Source organism: Myotis yumanensis, unplaced genomic scaffold (genome assembly GCF_028538775.1).
Source record: "Myotis yumanensis isolate MYYU_CA2020_CCGP unplaced genomic scaffold, mMyoYum1.0.hap1 SCAF_6, whole genome shotgun sequence".
Taxonomy (NCBI): Eukaryota; Metazoa; Chordata; class Mammalia; order Chiroptera; family Vespertilionidae; genus Myotis; species Myotis yumanensis.
Window position 1 is genome coordinate 8,044,608 of NW_027223757.1, and position 14,750 is coordinate 8,059,357.

At 37.5% G+C, this 14,750-nt stretch overlaps 1 protein-coding gene across 2 annotated transcripts in view; it reads left to right on the top strand.

Annotated features, from left to right (window-relative positions):
- The window catches only part of SYNE1 (spectrin repeat containing nuclear envelope protein 1), a 384,525-nt gene that overhangs the window by 131,740 nt on the left and 238,035 nt on the right, over positions 1 to 14,750 (top strand). For both annotated transcript variants that reach the window (XM_070417448.1, XM_070417449.1), the window contains 7 exons: positions 928 to 1,095; positions 3,209 to 3,379; positions 4,252 to 4,392; positions 7,045 to 7,205; positions 9,177 to 9,327; positions 12,293 to 12,520; positions 12,914 to 13,012. In XM_070417448.1, coding sequence (XP_070273549.1) covers positions 928 to 1,095; positions 3,209 to 3,379; positions 4,252 to 4,392; positions 7,045 to 7,205; positions 9,177 to 9,327; positions 12,293 to 12,520; positions 12,914 to 13,012 — 1,119 coding nt within the window. The remainder of the gene's footprint in view (positions 1 to 927; positions 1,096 to 3,208; positions 3,380 to 4,251; positions 4,393 to 7,044; positions 7,206 to 9,176; positions 9,328 to 12,292; positions 12,521 to 12,913; positions 13,013 to 14,750) is intronic.

Genomic DNA, 14,750 nt, shown 5'->3' on the forward strand with positions numbered 1-14,750 from the left:
CATGGAAAGTAATGTAAGAATGTAAAGTAGAATAGATAGTTATCAGTATTTTTCTTGAAATCACTAATAAACTTGCATGAAATAATGATCAACTGAATGACTACAAAGTGCTGTGATTCTGAAGATCTGGAATTCTTGCTAGCAATCTCTAATGTAACAGTTGGCCAGTTAACTTTTTATACTTTTAATCCATGTGGATCTGCTTAAGACTCTAGTAGTGAATTTGCATAAATCAAAAATACTCTGAACTGCTTGTGATTTGAGTTTTATGTGATCATTTTGATATGTAACATATAGTGTTCTTAAGAATTTTTTGACAAATTGAAAACAGCAATAGGATTAATCAAATTTTGGAACATAAGCCATTCAAAACCTTTGATGGCCCATCTTTCATAGCAGAAGACAAAGCTGAAAATTGAAGAAAATGACAAGGAAAAGAATCCACTAAGGGACCACAAAAATCAGAAATTATATTGATGCTTTGCCTGAAATATTGGAGGTGCATTTTTAACAAATACCCTTTTTTTCCTCTTTGTCCTCTATACAAAATTTTTCTTATTTTAAATAGGATACACTAAACTTTCTTACACCACAGGTTTTTTTTAATGATTTTATTTTAGTTAAAAGATTGAAATGAAAGGGATCCAGGAGACAATATATACAATATGTGCAGGTGTGTTACCCTGCCTTGATTTTGAGGCTGAGCAGCTTTTTAATATGCCACACAGCACCATATCAAATGATCCTTGCAACTCCCATAAGTGACTATGCAGTTAATAATAATAAAGAAGCTTTAAAACATTTGAAAGAATAAAGATTAGGGATCTGTGCATATATTTCAAGTTGGTGAGAAAGACTTTACACATATTCTTTAAAAAATTAAGATTACATGAGCATATGATTTACAATATTTTCATGAACACCTAGGTTGAAAAGATGTTAAGCAGTTTCGGGGACTGTGTCCAGTACAAAGAAATCGTCCAGAGTTCCCTCAAAGAGTTAATTTCTGGTTCCGAGGAAGTCCAGGAGCAAGCGGAGGAGATCTTGGACACGGAAAACCTGTTTGAAGCGCAGCAGCTACTCCTTCATCACCAGGTAGAATGGCCCTGCTCCCAGTGCATTTGAGCAACGTTGGTAGCTGATTACTGATACCAGAGAGAGGAGGAGCATGGAACCGGGGTGAGGGCAAAGGGAAGGGGAGGGGTGTGCAGGAAGGAAAGGAACCCAGCTGAATGGTTAAAGGGAAGCACTTTTGGTCTCTCTCTTAAATATAAAATATTTCAAAGATTCTGCAAGACAAATTCTCAGCCTGAATGGTTTGAGGACATCAAAAAGTTCAAAACATATTGTGAAGGGAAAGTTGGTTTTGCTATAAAAACCTTTATACAACTTGCAAATTGTCTGTTTCATAACAGAGATGGGAAGCATGGAGATAATTGCTTCCTATTTGAGATCAATATTCTTTTGTCATTACATAAAAAATCTCACTTTTCAATTTATAATTCTGAATACATCTTAGTTTGAGAAATTATGACTTACATGGAGTACCAGATCTTTCTGGAGAGTGTGCTTTATAGGGGTAGAACTGGAGTAAAGACATTCTGGTATATCTATCTATCTATCATCTATCTATCTATCTATCTATCTATCTATCTATAAAAGCTTAAGTGACCGTTCCACCGTTCGACCATTCAACCAGTAGCTATGACGCGCACTGACCACCAGGGGGAAGATGCTTAATAAACAGGCATGAAAACATGGAACAGACTGATGAATCACAGAGGGAAGGGGGGAGGGGGAGGGCAGGAAGAGATTAACCAAAGATCTTATATGCACACTAGAGGCCCTGTGCATGGATTCATGCACCGGTGGGATCCCTCGGCCTGGCCTGTGGGGATCAGGCTGAATCCATGCACAAATGCTCTGACATCCCCCAAGGGGTCCCCAATTGTGAGAGGGTGCAGGCCAGGCTGAGGGACCCCACCGGTGCATGATTCTGTGCACCGGGCCTCTAGTATATTGATAATCTGCAATTTTAATCAATGTCACTTGTCAAACTCAGTATAAGTGGAAGTATAATTCAAGTAAAATATTTAATGGCAAAATTCTAGCTAACTGCCCTACCCAGTTTGGCTCAGTGGATAGAGCATCAGCCTGTGGAGTGAGGGGTCCCAGGTTCGATTCTGGCCAAGGGCACATGTCAGGATTGCGGGCTCAATCCCCAGTAGGGGGTGTGCAGAAGGCAGCCGATCAATGATTCTCTCTCATCATTGATGTTTTTATCTCTCTCTCCCTCTTCCTTCCTCTCTGAAATCAATAAAGAAATATATTTTTTAAAATTCTAGCTAACTTAATGTACAGCAAATGGTAGCTAATTATATATATGTAATATATAAAAATTAAAATTACACTAAAAGTATATGTAAAATGGCAGCTTTTAGGCTTTATGGATATATTTAATAATTATAAAAAACTGTAAGTACAGAAAAGTTCATGCTTGGTAGTAACATTGTTCTCAATTATTGTAAAAGTTGTGTTTGGGTTTCAATTTAAGTCAGAGAAATATGAAATTGTAAATATTTACATTAATTTTTTAAAACTTCCCATTTCTTGGGTCAGGTGCTTGGTTATATGTGTGTTTATTTGTGAAAATTAATGAGCCGTACACTTGAGATTTGCCTACCATTCTGTGTGTACATTATAATTCAATAAAAAGTTTATTTTAAAACATGACTTTCCCCAGATTTCTCAGCAGATTAATCATTCTGAATATGCGTAGGAATTACATTTCTTAATATTAGCATTTCTTAGAGCATAAATGATTTTTAAAAATGGACTTAGGACTTCATGTGTTTAAGCAGAAAATAATTATTTTAGGAGAATCATGGCAAATGAATAGCTTTGCCAGATTCCTTCTGGAGTATTGCACAGAATGCTAAATGTTGTCTGAATTTGCACATAATCAAAACACCAAGACCAAATGATGTCATTTACCATTGAAAACACAAAATATTTATAAATAATGTCCCTCTTTGAGTAATGAACAGTCTTCACCGCCGTTTTCACTGTTCATGTTGACTTTAAATAGAGTTTGGGTCCAAGCCCCGTGAGGTCCTACCATTTAGTATCTCCCCTAACGCTTGGGCGCTATGTCCCTGCCTAGTCGCTTAGAGTAACATGTATGTCCACCTTGAACAAATGCTTCCAGCAAAAGACAAAGAGAATCTCTGCAAAGAAGAGGGACGTGCAGCAGCAGATGACGCAGGCCGGGCAGGGAGAAGGCGGGCTGCCCGGCCCGGTGCAGGAGGAGCTGCGGAAGCTGGAGAGCACCCTGGACGGCCTGGAGCGCAGCAGGGAGAGGCAAGAGCGCCGCATCCAGGTAGGAGCCCGGAGTCCAGGGCTGGGCAACTCCCGGTCACAGGTCACATCTCCTGTTGGGAGAAGCTGCTTGTCTCCACCCCTGATGCTCCCACATTGTGTTAGCTATTTACCGATTTAAGCACCACACCGGCCTTATGCGATGGGTGGTATAATTAGCACATTTTGCAAGTGTGGATGCTTAGAAAGGAAAGAGTTTGAGCACCTGACTCAAAGTCACAGAGCAGTGATCCACAATAAAGCCAGGATTTTAATTCACACTTGTCTGAATCTAGAAATTGACACGGAATTATTTCTCATTTCTGCAGTCCAGAAGCCACAAGGTTATACTTTATTGTGATCTTGGCACATTACCTGAAATAAAGTTTTTGAATTTTGCCACCTGCTCACTGCAGACTCCCTCTGTCCCTTCTCTCTTCCATTCTCCCCTTCCTTCCTCCCTCCCTCCCTCCCTCCTTCTCTCTCTCTCTCCCTCTCTCTCTCTTTCTCTCTTTCTCTCTCTCTCTCTCTCTCTCTCTCTCTCTCTCTCTCTCTCTCTCTCTTTCAATCTTTCTTTCTAGAATCTGGGAGACTTTCTTTTCCTTTGTCCTTTATGTACATTTTAAGTAATATCCTTAGATGCATAGGACATTACAGCTGGTAGAAAATTCAGAGTCCTCATCCACACACACTCTTTTTGTAGATGAACTAAGACTCAAAAGGGAAATTGTTTGTAGAAGCCATTAGGATTGTCTTTATTGAGTATAATGTGTGAAATTTGAACAGAGTCAACGAGAAGTTGGCAGCCTGACAAAGAACAGAAATGTGAACAATATTTTGTGACATACTCTGATAGTTCATAACATTATATGTTGTTTGTTTTTTCAAATGTAGGTCACATTAAGAAAATGGGAGCGATTTGAAACCAACAAAGAGACAGTGGTCAGATACCTATTTCAAACAGGCTCCAGCCACGAGCGCTTCTTGAGTTTTAGCAGTTTGGAAAGTTTGTCTTCAGAACTGGAACAGACAAAGGTACATCAGTAAGACGTGGAGTCCCTTGGTACTCATTATTCGGAAGAAAAACTGTGTTTCCACTCCCTATTACTATTAATCATTATAATTATGCATTTAATCAGTACTTATTGTTTATTGATCATCCACTCTTCAATACACTGGTCAAGTTTCTCTGAGGAATGAAAACATAAATAAGATTTAAAAATCAAGAACTGAGAGACAGTTTTCATTAAAGTGGGAAATAGTTTCCTAATAAATAAATGCAATTAATTCTGAAGGCAGTGATATTCTTCATTATGAAACTGGGACACTTGACTAATTGTTTACAGATGCTGCAGCACAAGCACTTCTAAGCTAGAATCATTGTTCTCTATTGCTTTGCTCACTTGACATTGTTAATACGGCCTTCATTCCGGTTGTAGCCCTGGAGTGGTTGTGCTAAAGAACTTGAGTGCTTTCTGTCTGCCAGTATGTGGGAGGGTGTTCATGGAATATCATGTTTAATCTTCACAACAAGGGATTGCTGGTGAGTTACAGAAAATTCAGAGACTTATGTGGCTCAAGGTCACATGACTGGTGAAGGACAGAGCCTGGTTGCAGCTCCAGGCCTTTCTGATGCCAGAGTCCTCTCTTTCCTGCTACACCTTGCTGCCACTCACATGTCGTCTCCTTAGGATATGGATATAAAGCCTGACAATGTTATTCTATTTTTGTTTTCTTTGCTCTTTATCAACACCATTCTGTTCTTTGGATTCCTTTGTGTTGTGCTTGCTCCATACATATACCTCTCACAACAGGCTCTGAGACTAAATGCATATAAGCAATTTCAAACATAACTCTACTTTCTCCATGGTTTTTCCTTGGTTCTGGGAAACATTAAGGGGAAAAATACTATTTTTTACTTCTGATTCTATTCATGGGATGCCGAAAAATTATGCTGTGAAGTCAGTCTTCACAATTGAATACGCAATAACTAAGCTCACATATATCAGTAGTGCAGTGAGTGGTTATAAGCTTAGAATTCAGAATTGTGACATTAGCAAATACTGTATTTTATGATATTATAAATATATCTACTACTAGTATAAGGCAGCTTTACTTATTCATTTTTATTCTCTTAAAATGTAGGGTACTTCTCTGAAATAATGTTGATATTCCTATGAGGACATTAAATCTTTCAAACATGAAGTTATAATAGATTTATGTAGTAACTCTATCTTATATGGCATTATGTAATAATTCTGGGAGATGCTCTGTGGGAAAAGATGGCTATTGGAAATCTGACTTTAAAAAATTATTTTACATTAGGTTTCCACATTACCTACTTAGTAGATGGTTGTTTGTGATGAAAATTTAAACCTCCTGTGAGATTCCCTTACATGAAAAAAATGAGATTAATTTTTTTCACTCAAGATTATCCTTTGGTTTACATTTTTAAATTCAGTAGTCAGTAGTTCAGGTAACCACTAAAATTTACCAGTGCCTCAAATATATTAAATTAATTTTTGATTTTTTGAATGAAAATCATTGTGTGAATTTTATAAACTATTTTGTCCTCAATTTTACATGAAGGACATAAAAAAAATTATAATAGGTACTTGCCAGAGTTCCAGGTAAGTTACTGGAGATAGTAAAAATGAAGTTGCTAATTAAATGCTGACAATAACCTACCAGAAAAGCATCATAGCATTTCATACAAAAGACCCAGAACCTGGAAACTAATTCACCAAAGTTCAACAACTAGTAATGATCAAAGCCAAGATTCTGGTCCATGTATGACAGTGTAAAACTTCTCTTCTTTCCACCATTTGGTATGTGGATTTATAGAAAATAAGTTCAACACCGTTAACATTAGATTATATCTCTTTTCAGAGAACTAGTTAACAAAATGCTTCTTTATAGTAAACTAGAGGCCCGGTGCACAAAATTTGTGCATGGGTAGGGTCCCTAGGCCTGGCCAGCAATCAGGGCTGATTGAGGCCTTCCAGCTGCCGGCCAGGGCCTTCCTTCATTCCGCACCATCCCCTGGTGGTCAGTGCACATCATAGCGAGCGATTAAACTCTCGGTCAAAGTCCCCAGGGGATACTTTGCATATTAGCTTTTATATAGATAGATAATAGTGGTACTCTGTATTGACTCAGATAGTCAGCAACTAAATAAACAAATATTTATATTTATTGCCCTGGATATTTATTACCTCTATGATTGAAAAAATCAATCACTATTATTGTCCTGATTATTCTGAAATGTCCTGTGATAAGCTAACATATTTATGAATAAGTTAATTATTATAATGCAGCTCAGAATTCTAAACAATAAACCCAAACCAGGAAACAATGAAAAAACGTTTTTGTGAGAATTGTTGGATTACTGTGAAGGTGTGTGTGTGCATGTGTGTGTGTGTGTGTGTGTATATATATATATATATATATATATATACATGTGTGTATGGTTGTGTATATAAAATGAAAATAGCAAAGTCTATTTCTGGCCATGATGAAAATACATCTGTTTTATGGCTCAGCATATAATATGCTAATACACATGCGTGTGTGAATCTACCCATCCATCGAATCTGGGGGAGACTCTGCAGTACATATATGCAGTTTATTTAAGGGCAGAGTTTAAAGGAAGTCGCCTTCCTAACAGTTCTAATATATTTTTTCTAGGAGTTTTCTAAGCGGACAGAAGGTATTGCAGTCCAGGCTGAGAGCCTTGTGAAGGAAGCTTCAGAGATACCCCTTGGGCCCAAGAATAAGCAGCTGCTCCAACAGCAGGCCAAGTCAATCAAAGAACAAGTCAAAAAGTTAGAAGACACCCTCGAAGAAGAGTATGTGCTTGACACGCCCTAAACTTTCGTCTCTGAGATAACATTCCATACACTCTTTCCTGTATATTGTATTCCTCACATTCTTTATAAACCTTGAAGTGTCTGTGTAGTTCAGCATGTTTTGAGGAAGCAACTCACAATTCAAAAGACAGTACCACCAACACAGAAGCCAGCATCTCTAACAGAGCAGAAACATATCAGGGATGTGGTCTTTGCTTCGGAAATGGGTTCTGTATGTGAAAAAGCCATACCTGTTAAAGTCTGTGGCCTTTATACATTGGAGAGGGAATCTCAAAAAGGAACTGATATTGAAAACAAATGTTTACTGTATTATGCTGCTGTCACCAGTTAGAGGGAAGAGGAGATATTTTGGTTGTGTAGGTTCTGGGCTGAAATACATAAGATACAGTCCAAATGTCTTCATCTCCAAGCTCACAGAGCTTGTCAACAGTGCCTCAGTATTCAAAATCCACTGATTGATATTCTATTTCCAAAAATTAATTTTAAAAGTCTACTTTATATTTAAATATTTAATATATATTCACCTACAAAAGGAAAGAAAGAATCGTTTGGCCTATGGTATCCTGTTATGTACAAAATGTACACACAAAAACCTGGGAGGGAATAGACATGAGAATACGGCCAATGTTCCTCAAAACAATATGGCTGAACATTCCTATTTTCAAAGTTATTTAGTGGCAAATCACTGACACATCCTTAAGGTATAGGACATAATTTCTAAGATGGATTTTTAAATGTAAAATTTGTTTTTATACTCTTAACACTTTGACATTAAGATTGTACATTGCCTAAACTTTAAAGGTTGTTAAATAATATATTTAGAGGAAATTATCATGACTTTAAACTTTGAAAATGTTAAATATTAAATACTATTCATCAAGGTGTGGAAAAAGTAAAACTTGGAGTGTATTAGGAAGGAATCTACTTTTATGAGGAATGTCCGTTTGAATCCATCTTTATTTAGAAACGTGCAATATAACGTAGCTTGCATTTCCTGTACTGCTAAGAACATTAGGCACATACAGGGTACATATTTGAGATTGCAATATTATTTAATTGGACAATCAATGATGCCATTGTATTTTTTTCTTGATGTCTTCAAGTGCCTTTCGGTAAACAGGAACATTCTTTCACTTTTTTTTTTTTTAACAAAGGGACTTACCAGTGCGATGATAGACTCTAAGTTTCTTACTCTTTTTCTAAACTGAAAGCCATAACCACATGGATACACATGCAGAGCTAATACAAACTGGAAATCTACAGCTAAATTTGTGTTCATTAGATTTATTACAAATAAAGCCCCAGTTGTCTAAAAGCATTTAGGGTGCTCGTGTACAAGGATTTATAAAAGTATTTTGGAATCAAGACTGTAGAGACACCTGAGAATAGCTGACGTTATTATAGACTATAGATTGAAGACTTAGCTCCAATGATAGAGCAGTTCCTGCCTGTCAACATGGAATTCAAGTCATAAGCTCCATCTTGATTCATAAAGATGCCTTTTGTAAGGATCCTGGAGCATCAAGTATCGCTGTGGTCCCTCTCCTCTAAGACAGGAGGACCGTGCCCACAAAAGTAGACAGCTGCAAACTGTGTGCACTGCGTACGCAGGCAGTTTATTTAAATAAGTTCTGGCAAATACTTATCGTGCCGTTTAGACGATACCTGTATTCAATCCCCTTGCACCCCGAAATATTTTGTTCGAAGCACAGTTCTATTCATAGCATGGTGCAGAAGCTATTTCGTTAAACGCTCATTCTCAGAGGAGATAGGAAGACAACTGACAACTAGTCGGACCAAATGTGCAGTTTTTCCCTGTCCTCGTAGTTTCAACTTTGATATGGTCACAAATGTCTTAACTTACCTTTTTACATAGCAATTTAAGGGGAAATGTATTGCTGTTCTTTATTAAAATACTGCATTTGATTTACTTAATTTGGTTAATTTTAGTATTAAAACCATGGAAATGGTGAAAAACAAGTGGGAACATTTTGGCAATAATTTTGAGACCCTGTCCGTCTGGATAACTGAGAAAGAAAAAGCACTCAATGCCTTGGAAACCTCGCCATCTGCCATGGACATGCAAACCAACCAGATTAAGGTGACCTGCTCACACGTTCGTTGCATTTATAATCCATGTCTAGCTTTTAAAAACTCCTTTCTTGCATTTCATCCAATGCTCTTTGGCCCCAGGACAAATCTTTCATTGCTATGTGACTCTATTAAAATTAAATTCACACAGATTGCTGAGCTAAGAGGTCTTGACTGATACCGGGCAACCGTTTATAGATGGAATTATGTGTTAATATTGTCTGACTTAAGCATCCAAAGCTAATATTGTGTGCAATACCATTAAAATGATTTTATGGTTACATTATTCTTTTCCTTGATTTTGAATTAACCCCATTGAAGTACTCTGTTGATTCATTTATACAACATGAACTGTATTCATCGTCTACAACTGTGCTTACAGAATTATCCCAAATGTCTAGTTCAAGAGTTAGTAATATTTACCCTCACAGACCACAAGGAGGAGAAATTATTTTCTTTACACGAAGCAATCATACCCATCGCTCTGATTCTTTCATTTATGATGACTTTCAGAGCATGGACTAGACTCTGTGATATCTGAGCTCCCCAACTCTAAAATAACCATCATTGTTCACTCCATTCAAATAGTTTAAGAAAAAGATGGGCTGAATATAATGAATTCTGAGGGTCTGTTTCTCCTTTTTTATATGCAATTTTTACACATCACATTTTTAAAATTCAGCCACTTCTTTTTCTATCTCAGCCTATTTTATTGGAAAGGGGAAACCCTCTGACATTTCATTCAATTAAATATAGTGAAATGAATACCAAGGTGAGGGAACATTTCACATTATGACTCAGAGCAAGTCATCGCCATGTGCATGGTGGGAGGGTGCGATCTTGCTTAGCTTGGCTTACATGCTGTGCAGATCATCCTGGTTTATCACACGTCTTATGCAACCGAGGCTACGTGCAGCCTGGTATGTACAAGTATGCTTATCTGTTGGGTGGTATAGTAGGAAAAACAGATGTTAAGCCATTAGGAATATTCATGGAATATGTTTACTCTTTAAAACTATTTTTGCAAAGTTGTCATTTAATCATTTTTGCTAAATTCTGAGAAAACAAAGAATAACACACTTAGTTTTGTCTCAAAATTGTTCTTTCTGAAATTTTAACATACACATTCTAATTTGCTTATGCTTTCTATTCACTCTTTTCACTATTATTTAACCTTAATTTCTGGACTTCAGAAATATATAACTTTACCAAACATCATTACATTGTTACTCTTTAGAAAACAAAACAATTACATATTTTATTTTAAAATATATAAACATTCAATTGTGGCTTTTCATGCCATCAGCCTAGAAATACATTTTAATATTCCAATGTGGCATTTTGGAAACTATTTAAAAATGTATTGTATGAATATGAAGAGCAAGAAAATCATTTGCTAGAAATAATCAAAGATAGTGTGAAATGCACTTTAGTGTGGAATCTGGGCTAATAGGTTCATGTTCTATTTCCACATAGAATTAAATGATAGGAAATAGTAAAAATATGGCTGTATTTGTCATGTTTTCCATTGAAAACAACCTCAGGATAAAACTAATTCATAACATTGCATAGGTATGAAGATATTTATCTGCAAGCCCACTTTTGGTCTTCATTACATGCTATTCCAAATGAACTGATTTCTTATTCCTAATTGATAATTTACAGGTGATAAGAACATATACTGGGTGCATCTTCTGTCTTCTCATTCTGGATTATATAGTTTGCTGATGACAAGTATTACACTAAGAAATTACAACTAAAACTGTTTCATTGAGGTGTTGCAAGCACCTACAACAATTATTGACACCTAGGAAACACTCAATATATGTTTGTTAAATCTATGAGTAATTTTTCTAAAAAAAATATCATTTATAAACAGTAAAACAAAGGAGGAATTGCATTTATGCTCAAACAACAAAGTATGCCATTGCAGCCATGCATTTTGGAAGTAAAATAAGTCATATACTCACACTAGCTATTTCTGATTTGCCTTATCTAGACAGAAATTATCTCTATGTTTTCTCATTCAAGCTTAAGTCACATTATCTTTTTCTAGGGTAACAGTATTTTTCATTTAAATGATTTGAAACAGGTTGTCTGGATTTTTTTTTTTTTGCTTTATTTTGATTGAACGATTTGGCTCTTTTCCTCAGAAAAATAATTTTCATTTTCTTCTACATAAATAAGCCTCTATGTTTTTGAGAGACTGATAGACACTTCCGGTCACATATGCACACACATCCTTGATGGCTTTCAGCACTTTCCGGGTGTTGGCTAATACATAAAATGCCCACAACTGAAATTGTAGCCCACAGCTAGTGAGTAAAGCAGTGGCAATAGAGAGGGGCCCAGGGCCAGCAGTAGAGGCGTCACCTGAGGAATTGTTAGAATTGCAAAGACTTGGCTCCACATTAGACCAACTGAGGATGGGGGCCAAGTGATATTAATGATTCCAGACATGGAATATACTGGCATAAAGGATAGATGATAAATGTGAAAAGACTGGGTTTAGGTCAGAGTGGAATCAGATAAGCTTGTAGTTTGGTCAAATTTGAAATATTCAACTACATTTTAGGAAATTTAAGCGAATGTCAATATTAGCATTCCTGTGAGTGATTGGAGCACACTCCTTCTCTGATCAGTTGGTTAAAATCCTTGATTCATAGGGTAAGCAGGGAATTCCAGCTACCTTCAGAGTTCCAGGGACATCTCCCTGCTTACATCACTGCAGGCAGGAGTAGCTATTTCTCTTCATTCTCCATCCAGCGAGCACAACCACCCATGTATATTTCAGACATAATCTGCTTATCTATCCTCCAAAAATGAGGTCAGCAAACACATGGGGTTTGTTCATAGCTGCTCTCTGACAACCCCAATACATTGAAATGTCCATTTTCTCTCTGCAATCTTTGTATCATTTCAGGAAGGCAAGCTTGCTCAGCCTGCGTTGTCATTTTTCTCGTTTTGAATACTAGGTCACGATTCAGGAAATAGAAAGTAAGATCGGCAGCATCACAGGGCTGGAAGAAGAAGCGCAGTCTTTCGCCCAGTTTATTACCACTGGAGAATCAGCTCGCATCAAGGCCAAGTTAACACAACTAAGAAGATACTGGGAAGAACTTCGAGAACACGCACAGGGTCTGGAAGGAACAATCCTGGGACAGGTCTCTCAGCAGCAAAAGTTTGAAGAGAATCTTAGAAAGGTAAGAATTGGCCCATGCATGCTACAGTGACCTGTTTCACACTGCATTTATAGGGCAATGCAGTAAAAAGTCCAGAAATAGTGGAATAAGGAAACAACACAATTTGCCAATTATTTACCAAGTTGTCCATGATGCTTAAGTTTATAACTATTTTTATGGCTCATTTTTTGAGAGAATAAAAAATGTCATTATACATTGTGTTCAGATAGGCATTAAGACTTATTTATATTTCTTTGAAATAATAGGACACATTCATTTTAGATTTTTTAAACGTATTTTATCAACACATTGAAAGTTATCCAAAAATGATAGGCGTGCTGCTTCCCCAATAACCTTTCTCGTCTTGATGTATGTTTTTCCCACCATTATTTTGATATTTCACCAATGTTTTAGGCCCAGCAGTCTGTGTCTGAATTTGAAGATAAACTTGCTGATCCAATTAAAACATGTTCTTCAGCTACAGAAACATACAAAGCTCTCCAAGAACATATGGTAAGAGTATGCTTCAACATTTCTGCTTATTTATCAACTCGGAAACTTGATAAATCCTGCTTGAAAAGGAAACATAGTAAACATTTTTATGAGAGTTAAAATTTTTTAAATGTTTATGTTATATGAGGAATGATATAGATCCAGCATATTTACTTCATATGACACAAGAAATATAAGCATGCAAGTGAGTTTTCATTAAAATGTATGTTAAAGAAGTATCCATTTAAAATATATTTCTCCCTCTCCATGGACATGGGCAACAGTGTGGTGATTGCAGGGTGGAGGAGGATGGGTGCAGGTGGTGGAAGACAGGGAGGAGATAAGAGATGATGGAAAAAATTAAATTTTAAAAAATACCTACTTTGTTCCAGAAAAAAAAGTCTTCCTCTCTCTTAATTAGAACATGTAACTTTCTCATATGATAGCTTTAATAAATCCTGCTACCTCTTACCAGCATTATAAAAATTAAGTATGCAGAAAAATATACATGTGCAGAGCAGATTTCAGATTTTAACCCGCTAGACTCAAATGTGCAAAGGCTATGTCCCCGCTCACCTTTTCGCAGTGGCTAGCGTGTTTGGTCTGGTCCCTGAACTGGTGACCGTTGTGAGATGTTTTGCGAAGCAACAGCAGATACTTCTGTCAGAATTCAGGGGAAGGAGCAAAGGAGGAGCATCAGGCAGAAAGAAATCGTAAAACAAAACATCTATTAATTAATAAACAAAAAAGCATATGTTATCCCTGTTACATGTGCATGTGTGGTACACACACATAAAGACATGCAGGAAAGGGCTGCAGGGACAGAAAGCAGACAACTGGCAAAGGCACATCTGGAAAGAGGAGAGGAACTGACGTCATTGGAATTTTTATAATAAGAATGCGTTTTTGTGTTACTGATGTCATTTTTTAAAAAGTACCCCCAAAATGAGGAAAATTAAGTTAATTGAGTTTCATGGAATTATTTTAATAGACAACTAAGTCTATTACCAGAGAAGATAATATTCTATTTTTCTTAATATTTAGATTTCTGAAGCCAGTTATTTTTCCCTGTCTTGATTTTCTGATTTATAAAATGGGACTAGTGAAAGAACATAACTCTTAAGGGTCTGATGGAGAGTAAATGAGTTGGTGTATGTAATGTATATAGCATAGTACCTGCCACATTCTGAGGCTCCTTATGATTATTATCATAACTAGGCCCAGTGCACGAAATTCGTGCATGGGGGGTGGTTCCTCAGCCTGGTCTGCACCCTTTCACAATCCAGGACCATCAGGGGATGTCCAACTGCCAGTTTAGGCCCAATCCCTGCACAATCTCAGACCGCTGGCTCCTAACCGCTGGCCTGCCTGCCTGCCTGCCTAATCACCTCTAACCACTCTGCCTGCCTGCCTGTCTGCCTGATCACCCGTAACCACTCTGCCTGCCTGCCTGATGCCCCTAACTGCTCACCTTCCTGCCTGATCGCCCCTAACTGCCTCTGCCTGCCTGATCGCCCCTAACCCCTCTGCCTGCCTGTCTGATCACCCCTAACCACTCTGCCTGCCTGCCTGATCACCCCTAACCGCTCATCTGCCTTCCTGATCACCCCTAACCACTCACCTGCCTGCTTGATCGCCCCTAACTGCCTCTGCCTGCCTGCCTGATCGCCCGTAACTACTCGCCTGCCTGCTGATAGCCCCTAACTGCCTCTGCCTTGGCCCCCACCACTGTGGATTCATCCAAAAATCTGTCCAGAAT